Source organism: Odocoileus virginianus, chromosome 27, assembly GCF_023699985.2.
Source record: "Odocoileus virginianus isolate 20LAN1187 ecotype Illinois chromosome 27, Ovbor_1.2, whole genome shotgun sequence".
In the NCBI taxonomy this organism is placed as follows: Eukaryota; Metazoa; Chordata; class Mammalia; order Artiodactyla; family Cervidae; genus Odocoileus; species Odocoileus virginianus.
The window spans coordinates 27,325,402-27,345,125 of record NC_069700.1 but is presented as its reverse complement, the minus strand read 5'-3'; the positions used below and the strand labels follow the sequence as shown (position 1 = coordinate 27,345,125).

The 19,724-nt window shown below is 48.3% G+C and overlaps 1 protein-coding gene across 1 annotated transcript; it reads right to left on the bottom strand.

The window, feature by feature from the left end:
- Positions 1-681: 681 nt before the first annotated feature.
- PRPH2 (peripherin 2) lies at positions 682-17,117 on the bottom strand. The gene is made up of 3 exons (XM_020912602.2): positions 16,313-17,117; positions 5,018-5,264; positions 682-2,261 (listed from the first exon to the last, which is right to left on the bottom strand). The coding sequence occupies exons 1-3, from the start codon at positions 16,891-16,893 to the stop codon at positions 2,049-2,051; spliced, it is 1,041 nt and encodes a 346-aa protein (XP_020768261.1). The 5' UTR covers positions 16,894-17,117; the 3' UTR covers positions 682-2,048.
- Positions 17,118-19,724: the final 2,607 nt, after the last annotated feature.

Sequence of the window (19,724 nt, the reverse complement as noted above, 5' to 3'; positions counted from 1 at the left end):
ACCTGGGATGAAGGACTGCCCTTCCACTGGCTCAGTTCACAGCCCCAACCCCACCCCACCCCTTTCTATTCTGGGACCTGTAAGTCACAGACTGTGAATTTACTCCCTTTGTATGAGCGCATTGAAACCGCCTCCAGTGGTTTCTTTTCCCCGAAGTGGGAGGTGGGATGCTGAGGGAGCTTCCTGCATTGTGGCTCATGCCTCCTCATCCAGCAGATTGTCATCTGCATGTTCTTAATCCAGTACACCAGCTCCGGGCTCCCCACACAATCTGCTCTGAATCAACTGATATTTATTGTAGTCTCTTCACCCTCGATCCTCTCAACAGCACTCAAATTCTGACCAGGGGAAGAAGAGAAAAGATTTGGAATTTTTGCTTAAATCACTAAATTGAGATTCCACATACTAAAATACTAAATTCAGTTCTGGTCCAAATACTAGGAAATGTTGAGATTTTCTGGATAACCTGATGGTCCCTGTTCTTGCAGATCAGAGGTGAGGTGACACCCAGGCTGTTGAGACAGCTCCCTGATCATGAGCAGTGCCTCCGTTCAGTGTCAGGATTCATTTGGTTTTGTTAGCAAGTATCAGCAAGAATCAGGGATCCTGTGCTAGACACGTACATGTAAGACAAGCATTTAACAAAGGTAATTTTTGTATAATATAATTTTTAATGTCTATTGTACAGCTGTCAACAGCATCGTCAAGTGCGTGGGCCTAGAGTGGCATTTTCTTGATGGTTCTCAGCACCCCTGGGAGGGGAGAGCTCCGGGACCCTCATCCCAGGGCTTAACTCCCTCAGTGTTGTCCACATGGATTGTTCCTTGGTCTCCACACACAGAATTGAATTGAATTCAACCTGGCACCAAAGTCTAACAGGCTATTCAAACATCTTTGATCTGATCTGGGAGAGTTCGAGCCCCAGCACATAGCCCAGGCAGCGCCGGAAGTCTTACTATCTCCACACTGAAGACTCAGGACAGCAATGAAATCATTCCCTCCTTCCCCTGAAAGCTGCTTTTCTCTCTTTTTCCGGAGGGAAGTGAAAACTTTCACAGTTACTAGCGTGGGAGGAGGAGAAATCGCAAAGAATCTTTAACGCAGAGTTGTTTGGGAAGTACCCTTTACAGGATGGATATTTGGGGGAAGAAGCAGGACAGAGCTTGCCGAGGACTCCACCCTCCATTGTGGAGAGCTCGTGTTGTCTGGGGCTGTCACAGCACCTTTTGGGCCTCCCTGGGCCCACCGGAGGTGAGGCCGGGTCTCCAAACGGTGGGCTCTTGCCTCACTGTTGCTCCTTTGCCACAGACCCAGCGCTTCCATGGACAAGCCCAAGGAGGTCAGCCGGCACATTCTCTGGAACCTGCCAGCAGCGCCACTCCCTCAGCCTGTGGCTCACTTCTGGCTAAGTGCTGAGGGCTTGTGAAGGTGACACAAAAGCTGTGTTTTTGCAGGGGGATATAATCCCCTCTCGTTAAATTCTCTTGCCTTGTGATCGAGAATTCCTCTTTGGAGCCCTCAGTGCTTTGGAGAGACCATTACTCAAAAAAATATAACTGTCCCTCACCGTCTATAATTACATAAAATGGCTGACCTCCCAGTCTTTGCATTTGAAAAACCTGACAGCATGTCCAGTACATTTTTCAAATTCCTGGACTTAAAGTGACCCTTGGGATATAGAATGAAGCAACTTGAAGCTCACCAGAATGGCCAACTTGTGAAAGGAGAGCAGCCCTCAGGTGTGGCCAGTAGCCTCCGGGTGGAACTGAATTCCTGTGACTGAAGACTCATCTGCTGAGAGGCCCTCCATGAGTCCACCGTGGGGGTGCGTCCTAGGGCAGTGGGGCTGAGCAGGACTCATGCACTCACAGTTTGAGACATTCATTCAACTGAGGTTTTTAGGGGCCCTGAATATTAAATCCCACCATCCAGAAGAGGCTCTGTGAGACGGCCGCCCTCTTTGGGAGAGTCTGATGGGATCGGGGGTATCCGAGGTTCCTGGAGTCCACTACTTCTCAGTGTTGAGAGGGGAGGGGGCCGAAGGGCCGTCAGCCTGCCGCCGGGGCCTGGCCTGCGTCCTCGCCCTCGGCTTCCACCTGGTTACCCTGGCCCAGCTTCTTCACGCTCTCCAGAAAGGCCTTCCAGGTCTCCGGCAAGCTCTTCTCCAGAAGCCAGCCCTCACTCTCGCACTCGGGGTCCTCGGGGTTGGCCATGCCTTCCAGTGCCGTGTGCAGGTAGCGCAGCCCAACGGTGATGGTCGCCTGGTGTGGGGAGAGGAGACTTACAGGAGCGGGGAAGTGGCCGGGGCAGGGGTGACCTAGCAGCCACGGGGGCCCTGCAGACAAGGCTCTGCTGGGTCTGAGCTGATGAGGGCCTGCCCCAGCCGTGCCTGAGTGCTCGAAACGCCTCCCGCTGCCCCCGCCTCACCTCTGGCCCTCTTCTCCTCCCTTCCCGGTCACTCCAAGTTGCTTTGGATCCGCCCACCCGGCCTTTCTCCTTGCCAGTTTTACCATGTGCCGTTTTCTCTGCCTAGAGTATTAGGGGTGCCCCTCCCCTTAGGTCTCCCCTGTCCTGGGGGCATTAATCCTGGGCTCCTTCTCCATGCCCACCCCCACCTCATTCCTAGCACATTGCTTGGTACATATTGGGTGCTCAGCAACTACTTGCTGGACAGAATAAAAAGTCATCTTTTTTCCTGCAAACAAGGTGATAGATGGTTTCCCTCTACTTCTGTTATTTCTGATTAGTATGGGGATGAGTGGGTGATTGGTTTGGATTTGTTCACTGGCAGTCACTGCTACAGACTCTGGTGCCAGAATGCCTGGATTCAAGCCTCAGCCCTGGCACCTAGCCAGCCATGTGACCAGGAAGCCTCAGTTTACTTGTCTGGTTTGCAGATTTTCAGATGAAGTACCGCCTGTTCCATGGGCATGCTGTGACACTTCATTGTGTGTGGAGCGTGGCACCTCATGCAAAGCAAGGATGAATAGGAGTGTCAGCTGTAGTTGGTTGTTAGGCAGCATGGTAAGTATTCTTTCTACTTTTCTAACCCTGTATTGTGTTGGCCACTTGCTTCTACACAAATTCCTGCTTTGCTTGCCCTCTTCCTTTGATGGTATAGCAAACTCCGTGAGAGGCCTAGACCCACTAACAGAGTACATTGACCCCCCCGAGGGCAGGAGTGGCCTTGATACATCTTGTTCACCTGCTGACCCAGCCCTAGAAGGGCACCCCATGGTGGTAGGGCCTCAGTAGACATCTGTGAATGAATGCTCTGGGAGTATTTAATAATTATGGTAGTGTATGATATTAGTAACTAGTAGTTTTAGGGTTTTGTTATAATTATTGTTGACTGAAAGTTTAATAAGATATTTTTACAGTGGAAAAAATCCCTCCTCCAGTAAGTCCTCCTGGTATCCATGTGCCCATTCTGATTCTTTCCTTCTTTCCTCAAGAAGGCTTCCTGCCACAGTATGAATTTTGCGCTAGTAGTAGTATTGAGGTGTCATATCCTCACTGGATTGTGAAACCCAGGAGGGCAAGACTGAGGGCAGAATCTTATCAGCTCAGCCACCCTTGTGTGCATCACAGAGTCTGCCCACTAAAAGCCTCAAGCAAAAGTCAGGGGCATGCAAACTCCCTGTTCCCAGTGAACTGTTCCTCTTCTTAAGCAGTCACTAGATTTCTGGAAAAGTGGGTAAGCAGAGAGGCAGCCATGGAACTCAGTTTTCCCAATAACTACTTTCAGTCTTCTTTTAATGGCTTTTCAAGGGATGCAATCTTCTAACCTTCTATCCTCATCCTACCTTCTAACCTTTTCTCCTCATTGTACCCACTCATTCCTAAGACTCATTCCTAAGACTCTGCCTCAAGGAGCCAGGGACCAATAAATCTCCATGAATATGTTTGCCTTTACTTCAGTGTAAGAAGAAGGTCTCCTTCCCCATCTCATCCCCCATCAACAGGCACTTCAATCCCTCTGGTGTGATATGGTGAGTTAGAAGTGGTGTGTATCAGATGAGAGCACACCTACCTGTGAATTTCCATAGCACTAAAGATAGACTTACTTAAAGGAAACTTGCAGTGAATCTTCTTTGATGGGCAGTTTCCTCACCTAATATTTCTGGTTTTGTAAATTTAACTTTCGTAGGCTGGGTCTCCTGCCATCAGCTCAAAGCAGGAGCCCATGAGTCACCCTCTATACTACCTCAGTTTACCCCTCCTTGGGCTCTTGTTCAGCACCCAGGACAGCACCCAGCACTCATAGGTGTTTGAGCTTATTTCTTCAATGAATGAATGAGGGCTTGCTACATCCCAAGCCCTGCAGCTACAGAGAGGAATTAAACCTAACAGATGATGGAAAATGAACCTAGAGATAATCAGAATACCAGGTAAACTGCTACCAGAATTTCAAGAGAAGCACAAATCAATGTGCCTGTAACTCCTGTTGCCTCCCAGTAGCCGCAGAGCTAAGTGCTGTCAGCCCCCTGTAACAGAGAGGTTCAATAAGTTTCTGAGACCTCAGGTGCAAAAAGTGGAGACACAGGATGAACCTCAAAAACATTCAAAGTAAAAGAAGTGAGACATAAAAGGTCATATATTACATGAGTCTATTTATATGAAATGTCCAGAATAGATAAAGCCACAAGGACAGAACAAAAATGGGTGGTTCAGGGGCTTAGTGGGAGGCCTGGAGGGGTCTGACTGCATAATGAATATGAGTTTTTTTGAGGGGGTGATGGGAGTATTTTGGAACAAGATAGAGGTGGTAGTCGCACAACACTGTGAATGTACCAAATGCCTCCAACTTGTTCACTTTAAAAAGATTAATTTCATGTGCTATGAATTTCAACTCTTCTTTAAGTGGTAGGATAGAAACAAAAAGTGGAAGTGCCAGTGTTCAAGCCTGGGCCTGCCTGCATGCCCAGGAGGGAGCCCCGGGCCCAGCTCCACCCCATGAGTCCCAGTGGGGCAGGTGAGTCCCTCTCGTCTTGCCCCCTCGTTGACCAGGGCCTACCTCAAAGAGCCAGACAAGGAGTGTCGCGGCGCCTATGGTGTTCATGAGGTTGCTGTAGTAGCTCAGCAGGGCGGCCCTGCAGCCACGCAGCCACAGGTTGAGCTCTTCCGTCTGGTGGTCATAGCTGTAGTGCGCAGAGTTGTTGGTGAGCTGGTACTGGATGCAGGGCCGCGGTGAGTTGGGGTTGCAGCAGCTGAAGGGGACGCCGTCCACCAGGTACCGCCCATCCACGTTGCTCTTGATGCGACTGCAGAAGGAACAGATAGATGGATTGAGACCAGCCTCCACTTCTCAGCAGGTGCCAGTTTCTCCCATCCCTCATCTCTGAAAATCTGGGCTGTTCATTCACTCATTCTTCTTTTTTTTTTTTTTTCATTACAGTAGTTTTTGTCATACATTGAAATGAATTAGCCATGGATTTACATGTATTCCCCATCCCGGTCCCCCCTCCCACCTCCCTCTACACCCGATCCCTCTGGGTCTTCCCAGTGCACCAGGCCCGAGCACTTGTCTCATGCACCCAACCTGGGCTGGTGATCTGTTTCACCCTAGATAATATACATGTTTCAATACTGTTCTCTTGAAACATCCCACCCTTGCCTTCTCCCAGAGTCCACAAGTCTGTTCTATACATCTGAGTCTCTTTTTCTGTTTTGCATATAGGGTTATCATTACCATCTTTCTAAATTCCATATATCACTCATTCTTCTTGAGAAATAGTTTGCTGTTTGTCAGCTACGTGCCAGCCAGCTGCTATTCCATCTTCAGCTGCTATTCCAGCTGCTGAAGATGGAGGAGTGGCCCAGAAAGCCAAGGCCCCAGCTTCCTGGAGCTTATGTTTAGAGGGTTGAGAGAGATGATAAACCAAGAAGCAAGTAAGTAAGGAACATATGTATTCTAGCCATTGTATAGCAATGGAGATTTGACAAAATCTTACAAGACATTTCAAGGATTCTAGGGACCTGCTGATCCTGAAACACCCTGGAAGGCTGTGAGCAACCTTTGGTAAGACTGAGATCCAGAGTGCTGTTCACTCGCACTGCCAGAGGGTAGCCTATTAGAGGTTCAGTGTTTCTTCAAGATCTTGGGATAACTGTCAGTGTAGATAGGAAGGAAGTCACAGGAGGGGGCATTTAGACAAGAGCGAATCACATACATGAAGAATGTGTTCATTCTTTTATTGCCGGTTGTTTTAACCCAACTGAACACAAGATCAACACAAGCACTGTACTCCTGGAAGCTATCATGTATGTCAGAACATGGATGTTGCCCTGTAGACAACATTTGACCCCAGTCTATGGAGCACCACATCGGTTTTTATAAAGTCCAAAATAAAGAGTTATGCAAAAAAATCACCCAACAACTCTATGTGCTGCCAGGGCTTGGCATGCATTGATTTCTTGGAGCCGTGCCAGGCTGGTAGGATGAGAGCCGCAGGAAAGGTAGTAAGTGTGAGACCAGGCTCTACCTGGCATTCGTGCCCAGCTAATTCGTGACATTAGCTCCCAGCCCCTTCTCTAACCTCATCTCCTCCTTACAGCTCTGGGGACAACCGACGCCCTCTCTGGCCAGATCAGTTCTGTCCAGCAGATGTTTCCAGAAGGTCTGCTCTGGCCCTGGGCCTTTGCAGCAGGGGCAAGGAATGAGTCTTTGCCCATGGCTTGCTCTGTATCCACACTGAGCTCTGCCCTACCCTTCCCCACTTATTCACCTGAAGGATGCAGCTTGCACAACTTTCACATTTCTCTATTTATTTATATTTGGTTAGAGCACACCATGCATTCATGGTGGGTTCAAAATTCAAAAGGGGCAGGGACTTCCCTGGTGATCCCATGATTAAAACTACACTTTCACTGCAGGGGGCACAGATTCAATCCCTAGTCAAGAAACCGTTATTCTACAAGCTTCATGATGCAGACAAAAATTTAAAAAAAAAAATTATGTAGCTGCACACTTAAGATTTGCACACTTATGTGCACATTATTTTGAGTAAAAAAAATGGGGTTTTTTAAGTTAATTTTTTTTAATTGCAAGGCATTATTACATAATAACAGCAGACTTGTATGACATAATAATAGGGAACATGTAGTTCATAATAGAAATTATTTCCAATGTCCATTGAAATGGTAATTAATTATACTCTTAAAAAGATGCTCAAGAACTTCCCTGATGGTCCAGTGGTTAAGACTGTACTACCAATGCAGTGGGCCTGGATTCAATCCCTGGTCAAGGAACTAGATCCCGTGTGTCACAACAGAGGTTGACAACCCTGAGTGCCACAGCTAAGACCTGGCACAGCCAAATAAATAAATAAATGTTTTTACAAATTTTTTAAAAAATTAAAAGATGTTCAGAGACTTCCCTGGTGGTCCAGTGATTAAAACAGGTTCAATCCCTAGTCAGGGAACTGTGATTCCACAAAGCTCATGATGCAGCCAAAAAAAAAAAAAAAATTCATGTAGCTGCACACTTAAGATTTGCACACTTGATTATGTGCACGTTATCTTGAATAAAAAGATTTTTTTAAGTTTAATTTTTTTTTAATTGCAAGGCATTACATAGTAACAGCAGACTTAACAACATAAGAATAGGAAGCATGTAATTGTTCATAATAGAAATTATTTCCAACAATATTCATTGAAATGGTAACTAATTATACTCTTAAAAAAGATGTTCAAGGGTTTCCCTGGTGGTCCAGTGGTTAAGACTGTGCTCCCAATGCAGTGGGCCTGGGTTCAATCCCTGGTCAGGGAACTAGATATCCCACATGTCACAGCTAACACCTGGCAGGGCCGGATAAATAAATATTTTTTTAAAAAATTAAAAGATGTTCAGGGACTTCCCTGGAGGTCCAGTGGTTAAGACTCCATTCTTCCCCTGCAGGGGGCATGGGTTCTGTCCCTGGTCAGAGAACTAAGTTTCTGCATGCCACTCAGCCAGAAAAAAAGAAAAAAAAAAAAAAAAAGATGTTATTGTTTAGCTTCTAAGTGAAAACTCCTCGATTCAAAAAATTCTCCCACTCATTCTTGTCTCTTGGCCTTCAGGTGCCCTCACTGTGGCCAGCCCTGTCTGTCCTTCTACAGAGGCCTCACATGTGGACAAGCAAATTCAGATTTTGCAAAAATTCTTCCTGTTTTGTTTTTACCCAAATGGTCACATTATATTGACACTGCCTTAAACCATTATTTTTCCCTTAACAATACCTTGGAGATCTTTTGTATCTGTCAGGGGGAAGTGTTCTCCAGGTTTTAATGAGGTGCGTGGTGTCCCCAGTGTGCAGATAGCCCATGGGGTACTATCGAGTTCCCTACTGATGGACATCGGGGATTCTCCCAGTTTTGTGTTAATACAAGCATGGACCGGATCAGTTCACATACTGGGACTGTATCTAGAGCATCAGCTGCTAGGAGAGGCGTCTCTGCATCGGGCCCATCTGTGGTTGCACCCGAGCTCTGCTGTCTCTCTTCTGGGGGATCCTGCAGTGACATCTCCAGTGGCCACACCCACACAAGTCCTGTTTTTGATCTTTGCCAAAACCTGATAGATGAAAAATAATATCTCCAAAGTTGTTCTAAATTTCTTTTTTTTTTTCTCATTATAAGTGAAATTGGGAATCTTTTGATGTTTTCTTGCTTTTGGGGGGTTTTTTTTATATGTTTTAAGATCCGCTTGTGGTTTCTTTTCGGTGAACTGTCTGCTGATTGGTTTGGTTAAGACCATACTGCACAGTGTGGCCTCTGGTTCCAGAACAGTCCTCACCTGGGTCATGGCGACCATATTTCCACCTGCCGTGCAGTCCCTGGCCTCTGCTTCATGGACAGGACCCATAGCACAGCGGGCCCTGGATGCACAGGTGGTCTAGGACCATGATAAGAGCAGGACAGCCTTAGTTTATTCCAGATCATCCCTCTGGACCAGTTCCTTACCCTTGTGGGTCTCAGCTTACTTATCTGTAAAATGGACTTGACATGAGGATTGTGTGAAGGGATCCATGTAAAAAGGCTTAGAAGAGTGCCTGGTACGTATTAACTGTGCAGGAAATGTGGACTCCTGGGCTGGGGCTGGGCCGGGTGACAGAACAAGAGCTTTCACAGGAGCCCTGTGTGTTCTCGGGGAGCAGCTGTGAGGTGGAATAGACCACTCTACTCTGCTGGGGAGCAGTCATGCGTGAGCGGGTGGCATGGCCCTGCCGGCTGTGGAGCAGAGGGGGAGCCCCTGCTGTGACCCAGACCTCAAGGGCAGAGCTCCCTGCTGGCCCTCGGCTGGGTCTGGGCGGCATTTGTCCAAGGACAGGAGGGGTCGCTGCTGCAGCTCACCCGCACCGAGCGTCTGGGAGCAGCTGTCTGAACAGCCCCGTGAGGCACCAGGCTCCGCTGGCCGAGGTGGTCCCAGTGGGGGGACAGGAGCAGAGATCACCCTGGGGCTCTCAGCCCTGTCCTGAGAGGCCAGCTGCCCCCACAGCCCTAGTCCCCAAATGGAGATGCTGTTCATCCCTCTTTCTGACCTGCAGGCAGCCTCTGGAACCCACTCCCACCTGGGCCGGCCCCAGGGTCCCCATGGAGCGCAGTGGGTGAGAGCACAGAGAGCTGGCCTTTGAGCCCCAAGTCTGCCTGTGTGAGCTGCGGACTGTGTGAGGTGGGCCGATCAGGGACTGTGGGGAGGGTGAGATGAGGCAGTCAGCAGATGCCCAGGACATAGGCTCTGAGAGAATGCTGGCTCCTCCCCACTCTTGGCCATCTGGGGGGACCCTGCAGCCCACCGGATTGTTCTACCAAGGAGGAAATGGGGCCCAGAGCAGGGCAAGCCCTCACCCAAACTACACAAGAAGTGGAAGACCAGCCCACGGCAGTTTCCCACCTCTCCCCTCAGAGTTTCCTCAGAGTCTCCAGAGCCTTTCTGCCTGTTGGCTTTTTCTAGCTAGAGAAGTGAAAGTTGCTCAGTCGTGGCCAATTCTTTGCGACCGCATGGACTATACAGTTCTCCAGGCCGGAATACTAGAGTGGGTAGCCTTTCCCTTCTCCAGGGCATCTTCCCGACTCAGGGATCAAACCAGGTCTCCCGCATTGCAGGCAGATTTTTTACCAGCTGGGCTACCAGGGAAGCCCTTTTTTAGCTAAACTTCCTAGAAAGGTGTGAGTTCTCCCCACTGTTGCCTGTCCCAGGAGCCCTTCCTTGTCGACCATCACCTCTCCTGCGCACTTTCCAGGTTTCCCTCAACTGGGGTAAGGCCTGCAGACCTGCCTCATCCTCCATGGGGCAGGGCTGTGTCTCCTCAGATTGGGGCCTAAGGAAAGGCAGCTCTGGCCTGATTGGCATTGGGGTTCCCCCAGCCTCGGACCTCTTGAGGTCCCATATCTCTGGAACTAGCCCTCCCTCTCCCTCAGGAGTACTGTCTTGTTTACTTCGCACTTGCCCTGGTTCCAACCACAGATTAAGCCTCCACTCACCCTCTTAAGACAAAGTCAGGCAGAGGAGAGCTCCTTAGTTGGTGAGCTGGCTATTTATATCAGAGTATTTCCCAGACTACAAATCTCTGCTCAGGGCTCACCAAGGGTTGTAGGGGGTCTTGATTAAGGTAAGGCTTTGTTCTAGCTCACTCTCTCACAGCCAAGATACAATTTGGGAAAGTCATCACACTGGAGTTTTCCTGGAAAAAACAATATAATTTAGTAGGTGAATTAATAAACCAATAAGGAACACCAAATGGAAACAAGCAGGGGAGGGGAGAGGAGGGATCCAGGAGTGTAAACTGATAATGAGTCAGTTCCCAGCCCGTGTGCCAGCTGAGTGACACCTGTGGAACCTTGGCAAATCGCTTGACCTCTGAGAGCCTCAGTTTTCTCACCTGAGAGATGACAATAAAGTCTCTGACAGTGGTGTGGTGGAGATTAGTTGGGTTAATACACATAGAGAACCTGGTATACAGCAAGTGCAGTATTAGTATTTCTTTGAAAGGCAGGGGGAGAGGAGGGGACCCAGTCTTTACCAAGGAAGCTCCAGTCTGAGAGGAGACACTGCGCTGCTTTCAGGGAGAACTGATCTGATGAGAGGTCTAGACCAGCACCAGAGAGTCCAATCTCAGTGGGAGAAACAGACCTGTACTTGGGGAGCCCCAGTCTGAGGGGAGACACAGCCCTGCCCTCAGGGAGCCCCAGTCTGAGGGGAGAGACAGCCCTGCCTCAGGGAGCCCCGGTCTGAGGGGAGACACAGCCCTGCCTCAGGGAGCCCCAGTCTGAGGGGAGACACAGCCCTGCCTCAGGGAGCCCCAGGCTGAGGGGAGACACAGCCCCACCCTCAGGGGGTCCCAGTCTGAGGAGAGACACAGCCCTGCCTCAGGGAGCCCCAGTCTGAGGGGAGACACAGTCCTGCCCTCAAGGAGCCCCAGTCTGAGGGGAGACACAGCCCTGCCTCAGGGAGCCCCGGTCTGAGGGGAGACACAGTCCTGCCCTCAAGGAGCCCCAGTCTGAGGGGAGACACAGCCCTGCCTCAGGGAGCCCCAGGCTGAGGGGAGACACAGCCCCACCCTCAGGGGGTCCCAGTCTGAGGAGAGACACAGCCCTGCCTCAGGGAACCCTGGTCTGAGGGGAGACACAGCCCTGCCTCAGGGAGCCCCGGTCTGAGGGGAGACAGTCCTGCCCTCAAGGAGCCCCAGTCTGAGGGGAGACACAGCCCTGCCTCAGGGAGCCCCGGTCTGAGGGGAGACACAGCCCTGCCTCAGGGAGCCCCAGTCTGAGGGGAGACACAGCTGTGCCCTCAGGGAGCCCCAGTCTGAGGGGAGACACAGTCCTGCCCTCAAGGAGCCCCAGTCTGAGGGGAGACACAGCCCTGCCTCAGGGAGCCCCAGTCTGAGGGGAGACACAGCCCCGCCTCAGGGATCTCCTAGCTAAGGTCCAGAATTTTCGAAATATCTCTTAATTGTTTAGGAAGAGTTTACCGTCCTGTGGGTTCTGTGGAAAGGACAGTAAAGTGCGAGAGCTCAGTGCCAGCTTCTCCATCAGACTGAGGGCCCCAGGCCAGGCCTTCCTGGCTTACAGTTCCCTCAGGCTGACAGTGCCAAGACCTCAGTATCTTCATGCTCTGCCTCTCACCCCAAGACCCTGAAGCTCATCTTGTCATGAAAACAGGAAGAAACCTTAAAGGAATGATTATAGGGACTTCTCTGGTGGCTCAATGGTTAAGACTCCATGCTTCCCCTGCAGAGGGCACATACCTGGTTGGGGAACTAAGACCCCACGTGCCAGTGGCGTGAACAAAAAAAATTATTATTATAAACTGGTTGAAGACCTCATGTCCCACCCGGTGCTACAGCAGCACCCTAGCGGGTGTTCTTGCCAAAACTGAACCTGGATCCAGCCGCATCTTAGCCCCACTACTTGTTTACACAGGAACACAGAAGACAGAACACGTTAGATGACAGCTCTTGGTTGTAACGACCTCAGCCCAGAATGTGAGGAATTCTGCAGGACAAGTGGCTGACATCCTCCAAGACGCACATGGCATGAAAAAAGTAACTGTAAAGAGTAAGAAAGGTTGTTAGGTCTCCTAACAACCAAATGCAAAGTGTGATTTAGATCCTGATTTGAACAAGCCAACTGTAAAAGACATCTTGAGACAATCAGAGAATACTGAACACAGACAGGGTATTAGATGATAGTAGTGTTAGTGGACATGATTACCATTATGCATCTGTTAAACAAAAACAAAAAGGCAGAAAAAACAAACCCTCTTTATCTCTTAGCAATTCCTCCCAAAGTATTTACAGAGAGGAGGATACAATGCCCTGGATTTGCTTCTTAATACTCAGGCCAGGGAAAATGTGTGTTTTGAGGGAGCAAGGGCAGTACTGATGGAACGAGAAAGGGAGAATGTTTACATTTATCAAAGTAAGGTGATAGGTACATGGGGATTTCTTACAATCTCTCTACTTCTGTGAATGCTTGCAATTTTCCCTAATTAAAGTTGAAATGCAAAAAATAATAATAAAAGCAGTTCTGGTTGAGAACTACAAATCTATATCCCAATTCCTTGCTCTGAAGACTCAAGAGTCTCTCAGGGAGGTGGCATTCCTGGATTCCTCTGAGGACACCACCACCCCCACCACCCCAGTTGTAACAGCCCCCTCCCCAGCTCAGGACCTCTGAGCCGGGGAGGGAGAGAGAAAGTAAACACAGGAGAATGGAACACAGTCCTGTCTCGGGTGCCACTGCCTGCGGGGAGTCTCAGGAAGGGGGTCCTGGCTTCTGGAGGGCCTCATGATGATCTGAGATCCAGGCACAGAAAGATAGGAATCCCACCATGATCCACAGGTGTTTGTTGAGCCTGTATCATGTCTGCCTACGCCTTCCACTGTGCCTCTGGAGAAGGAAGGAAAGAACAAGACAGAGACAAGAGGAGGGATGACCTGAGGCAAACCAGCCCCCTCCAGAGGTTTCAGTCATCGGGGAACAAGCACTCATCTAACACCTGCAAGGTGGAGTGGAAACGGCAAGTGAAAAAAACAGACTCAAGAGCTGGCCCTCCCCATAGCAGGACAGCGTCCCAGCGGAAGAAGGAGCAAGCGCTGACACCTGCTGCGACATGGATGAAATCTGAAAATGGTGTGCTGACGGAAGAAGCCAGACCCCAAAGGACAAATCCCACATGATTCCATTCAAAATGAAGTGGCCAGAACAGGGAAGCCTATAGAGACAGAAAGTGGAGTAGTGGATACTTGGACTTCGGGGCAGGGGACGTCGGAGTGAACACTGAAGGGTACAGGGTTTCTCTGCAAGGTGATGAACATGTTCTAAAATCAGCCTCAGTACTGGCGGCACAGCTCTGTGAATATACTAAAAACCATTGAATTGCTCACTTTAGATGGGTGAGTTGTGTGGTATATGGAGTATACTGTCCATAAAGCTGGTTTGTTTGTTTTCCAAAACTCTGTCCCACCCCACCCCCAGTCCCATCTTGCTACTTCCTGCTGTGAGATTTTAGGAACATCCCGTAACCGCTCTGAGGCTCAAATTTCTACAAAATAGAGATAACAACAACTAAAAATAATACAAATCCCCCAGGAGAGGTTTTGTGCCCACCAAATAAGGATGCTTTTCCTTCCAAAATCCCCAGCAACATAGCAACAGGGCAGGTTCGGGTGAGGGGCCGGGGGTGGGTCAAAGGCTTGTAATCTCTTGTAAAACATCTTGCATTAGTCCACTTGATCTCCATGATCAGGAACCTTCAGGAGCCAGCCATTGACCTTAAAGATTTCTGTAAGAAATCTCCCAAAACCAACCATCTGTCCATGCTTGGCTGAGCCCACAAGTACCAGGCTCAGTTAGGGATGTTCAATTCCTCTTAATGTTGTGACCATATGTGTGTGTGTGTGTGTGTGCAGCAGAGAAAATTTTTCCCAAGTCAGTGGAGTTAGGATAGTTTCACACCAATAAGTTGGTATGGGGCACTGAGGTGATTTTGATCAAGTTTAATGCTGGCCTGACCAGTTGGATATGCCTACCACTGGGAGTGGAGCGGCCTGGAACATTGCTCTACCCTGGGACAGAAGGAGATTTGGGGATTACAGAGAGATCCTGTAAGTCTTGTCAAGGACTGACCCTGCAGAAGACATTCAAGGAAAATGACAGAGAGGATGAGAAACCCCTTGCTGCCCATCACAAAAGCTGGTTCTACCATCAATTCCCACTCTCCCCAGCCCCTAGAACTCTGCTTGTCCCTCTGGCTTCACACCCTTCTGGGGCGACATATATAAATCATGCCACTTTGTGCCATCTCTGCAGACCTGTCCCCTAGGAAGGGCAGAGTGGTTTACAAGCCTCCTTGATGAGGGATTTATAGAAGTAATCCCCTCCCACAGAGAAAATACAGTCCCAAGCAGTGACCTTCATTCTGACTTCCCTTCCATCTGGGGTTCACCAGTGTTGTCTGGGCTTCACCCACATCCCGCAGCCAGTGTGCCTGTGTCCCGGGTGCACAGCCCCCTAACTCACCAGCCTCACTCAAAAGGATAAATCACCTGGGGGAGCAACTGAACCCCTAGCCTCAGCCAGGGAATGGGGAGAGTTGGACAGAAAGAAGAGGTAGGGGAGAGTCGCTGACTCAGGGCTGGCCAACCTTTCCCCGGAAAATGACTCAAGGCTCAAATGGTGGGTCTCTGGGAAGAGGGGTATGCCAGGGTCAACACAAAGGGTGAGAGTCTCCTCTTGAACATTTCCTTACATCCCCCTCAGGATTTTATTTTTACACAAGCCAAGAACACTTCAGAAACACTTTATCAAGTTGCATTATTATTACTTAAGTAGTAAACACCAGCAGGCATTTATTGAGCACCATAGTTTACCAGGCTCTAGACAGAGCTAGGAGGTAATCACCAAGGTTGCGTATTTTGGTACCTTCATTTAAAAGATGGGCAAATAGGACTTCCTGGTGGTCCAGTGGTTAAGAACCCTCCTGCTAATGCAGGGGACACAGGTTCAATCCCTAATCAGGGAAGATTCCATATGCCACGGGGCCACCGAGCCCATGCACCACCTACTGAAGCCCGTGAACTCCAGAGCCTGTGCTCCACACAGAAGCCACCCAGTGAGAAGCCTGCACACCTCAACTAGAGAATAGACAGTAGACCCCTCTTGCCACAACTAGAGACAGCCCATGCACAGCAATGAAGACCCGGCACAGCAATAAGTAATTTTAAGAGAGAGATGGTCAAGCAGGGGGCCCAAGGTGTCAAAGGCCTTGTCCAAGGTCACCATCTAATGAACAATAGAGATAAAGCTAACAGCTTAGACCCCCTGACTGCCCCCATCCTCTGCTTTTTCCACCATATCCAGGGATAAACACTTTGAGAATGGATGCTCAGGGTTGAAAAATTGGAAACCATGGGAACAGTCCAGAAATGTACACTTGTAGGACTGAATCCATTCACTTTGAGTGAATGAGACAAGCAGCCAGATACCGTCTCAGTATCTGTGACCCATCCCTCCTGTCTGAAGCAGACACAGTCCTGGCTGGGTCTCCCCTGGCCATCTGCATTCAGGCTGCTTCTGTAACTTGACACTGGCCTCCCATCTTAGCCGAACATTAGGTTGAACCGTACAATGCTGCTAATTTTATAGGTAAAAAATGGTAGAATATTGACAATTCTGTATGTCCAATCAAGTACACCCTCACACACACACCAGTAATAAGTTGTATACCCAGAGCACCCAATGGGGAGGAAAAGGCACTGAACAGGGGGAGTCAGAGGCTGGGGTCTCTGTGCCCCCCATCACTCTGACCCCAGGACTGGAGGCCACTCACTCTTTGACTTCTTTGGAGGAAAAATCCAGATAGCGGTTGCTGATCCACTGAATCTCAAACCAGTCCCGAAAGCCGTTGTTGCCGCAGCACTTGAACTCAATCTGCAGCATGTCGATGGTCTTCTTCATGAAACACCGGCCCGGGGTGTCCGTGTCCCGGTAGAACTTCATGCCGTTCTTGAGCCCGTGGGCCAGCGTGCTCTCCAGCGAGCCCCGCAGAAGGAAGCAGCAGAGGGCCACCAGGAAGAGGGTCACGTTGAAGAGGACACACACGGCCAGGTACGGCTTCAGCCAGGGCTTCCACTTGGCGTACTTGGCAGGGTCCAGGGCATCATAACAGATCTTGCCAGCCAGAGAATTGAAGACACAGGATAGCACCCCCACCCCGATCAAGGAATTGGGCACAAAATGGCTCTCAGAATTGTTCATCACATCGCTTCTCTTCCGGAGTTCAATCTTTAGGAACAGCCCTAAACCAAAGATGATGATACCAGCCAACACGGAGAACCAGTTCATGAGCCAGAGCCCTTGGGCCAACTTGACCCGCTTCTTCTGGTCAAATTTGACTTTCAGCAGCGCCATACTTGCAGGGTGCAGTCCGGGTAGCCTCCCACAGCACAGCTCTCACTCCTGACCTCAGTAAGCCTGGATGCTGAAGACTCAGGGCCTTGGGAAAGGTGCAGATGGTCCAAGCTGCAGGGAGCTGCTCTGGGGGCTGCCCATGTTGTGCCCCCTAGCCCGGGACCCCTGTTAACCCACGAGTGGGAGCAGGGACCTCAGAGTCACAGTTCATGAAGGGGCCAGTCCTCCCCGTCGTCACTGTAGCTCCCTTCCCAACCAAAGAGGGACAGCCTGAAGGCTGCAGATTAAAAGTGGGATCCACAAGACATCTTGCTAATCTCTTTAGCCAGGTTCATCCCATTAGATAAAGCCGTGCCAGTTTCAGAACATGCTCAAGAAGCGCCTCCATGGACACCCTGGAGCAGAGAGCTCTGGGTTCAGCTTGGAGCATCAGGAGCAAAAAAGACAAGACTGGCCAGAGGAATGGGCTTCATCTGCAAGTCTGCCTCAGATCAGATCATGTGTCTCCAAACTCCTTGAAAATTTGAAACATTCTAATGGGTGGCAAAGAGTTGGACAGTACTTAGTAACTAAACAACAACAAATGGGACAAAAGAGATCATTATCCAAGTTGAAAAACAAATGACAGATTGTGAGAAAACATTTGCAACATGTTAAAAGAATGAATAAGCATTAAAAAAAAATAGCTGTCACAGTTCCACATCTTAAAAAATCAACAATCAACTGAAAAAACAGGCAAAGGAAATGAACAGGTGATTTATAACAAGTGAATCTGGAAAGTCCAAGGATCTGGAAAACATGTCAATCTAAGTAGAACGAATGGGCATTGTAGTTAAAACAACAATAAAAGACCAGACTTACCCATCAAATTGAACATCTGTCAAAATTCTGTTACCAGTATAAACAAAGATAACAGAAATGAGATGTACATCCTTGATGAATCTGTAAATTTATTAGTATTTTTAAGTAATAGATTTTATTTCCTAGAGCAGTTTTGGGTTTACAAAAGAATGAACAAAAAATACAGGGTTTCTAAATACTCCTTTCCCCCAACCAGTTTCCCTATATTTATATAACATCTTACACTTGTGTGATACATTTATTACAACTGATGTGTCAGTTTCTGTAGTACGTTATTAACTAAAGTCCAGAGTTTACATTAGGGTTAACTCTTTGTGTTGCACGGTTCTATGGGTTTTGCTAAATGCATAATGGCATATTTCCACCATTATATCATATTAGTGTTAGTGTTACTCACTCAGTCGTGTCAGACTCTTTGCGATCCCATGGACTATAGCCTGCCAGGCTTCTCCATCCATGGGATTCTTCAGGCAAGAATAGTGGAGTGGGTTGCCAGTCCCTTCTCCAGCAGATATTCCCAAACCAGGGATTGAACCCTGGTCTCCTGCATTGTGGGCAGTCTTTACCATCTGAGCCATGAGGGAAGTCCATCATATAACATCATATAATATTTTATCATTATTATGTCATGTAGTATTGTACAGAATATTCTCACTGCTCTAGATATCCTCTTCATTCTTCCTCCCCTCCCTGCCCAATCCCAGGCAGCTACTGTCTCTATAGTTTTACCTTTTCCATGTCATACTGTTAGAATCATACAGCATGTAACTTTTTCAGACAGGTTTCTTTCCCTTCACAATATGCACTTAATGTTTCATCATCTTTTTGTGGCTTAATGTTGTTCATTCACTAAGTTGTGTCTGACTCTTTGTGACCCCATGGACTGCAGCATGCCAGGCCTTTCTGTCCTTCACTGTCTCTGAGAGTCTGCTCAAATTCATGTCCATTCAGTTGGTGATGCCATGTAACCATCTCATCCTCTGCTGTCCCCTTCTCATTTGCCCTCAATCTCTCCCAGCATCAGAGTTTTTTTCTGGTGAATTGGCTCTTCACATCAGATGGCTAGAGTACTGAAGCTTCAGCTTCATCATCAGTCCTTCCAATGAATATTCAGGGGTAATAGCTCAGTTCTATTTATCACTGAATAATATTCCATTAATATGAATGTGCCATGGCGTGTTCACCTATTAAAGGGCAACTTGATTGCTTCCAGTTTGGGGCAATTATAAATAAAGTTGCTACCAAAACTCTGCTCTGCAAATTTTTGTGTGGACATAAGTTTTCAACTCATTTGGGTAAATACCTAGGAGTGCAATTGCGGGATCATACAGTGAGACTATGTTTAGCTTTGTAAAACCTGCCAAATTATCTTCCAAAGTAGCTGTACTATTTTGCATCCCCACCAGCAATGAATGAGAGTTTCTATTGCTCCACACCCTAGCTGCATTTGGTGGTGTTAGTGTTCTGGATGGATTTTAGCCATTTTAATAGGTGTGTTGTGGCATCTCACTAGTTTTCATTTGCATTTCCCAATGGCATACGATGCAAAGCATCTTTTCATATGCTTATGTGTTATCTGTATATTTTCTTTGGTGAGTGTCTGTCCAGTACTTTTGCCCACTTTTTTTTTCTTTTGCCCACTTTTTAATTGGAATATTTACTTTAGACTGTAAGTTTCTGCAGACATTTGAGAGAGTAATTTATCTATCTGTATTAAAATTGTAAGTGCACATTCCCAATGATGATGCAATTTGACTTCTCAAAACAGTCTATGCATAAGGACAGGGAGTTTTAAGAACAAAACCATCTTGTCCTCAAATTCCTGTCCACTGAATACTAAGGAAGTTTCCATGATTAGAATAAGAGGCACATGAGCTCAAGGCAGTAAGAGGGTCAAATCTCCAACCGGGAATCTCCTTTGCTTCCTTCCGTGTTGATTCTGCTAAATTCACCACCTACACATTCTTTAA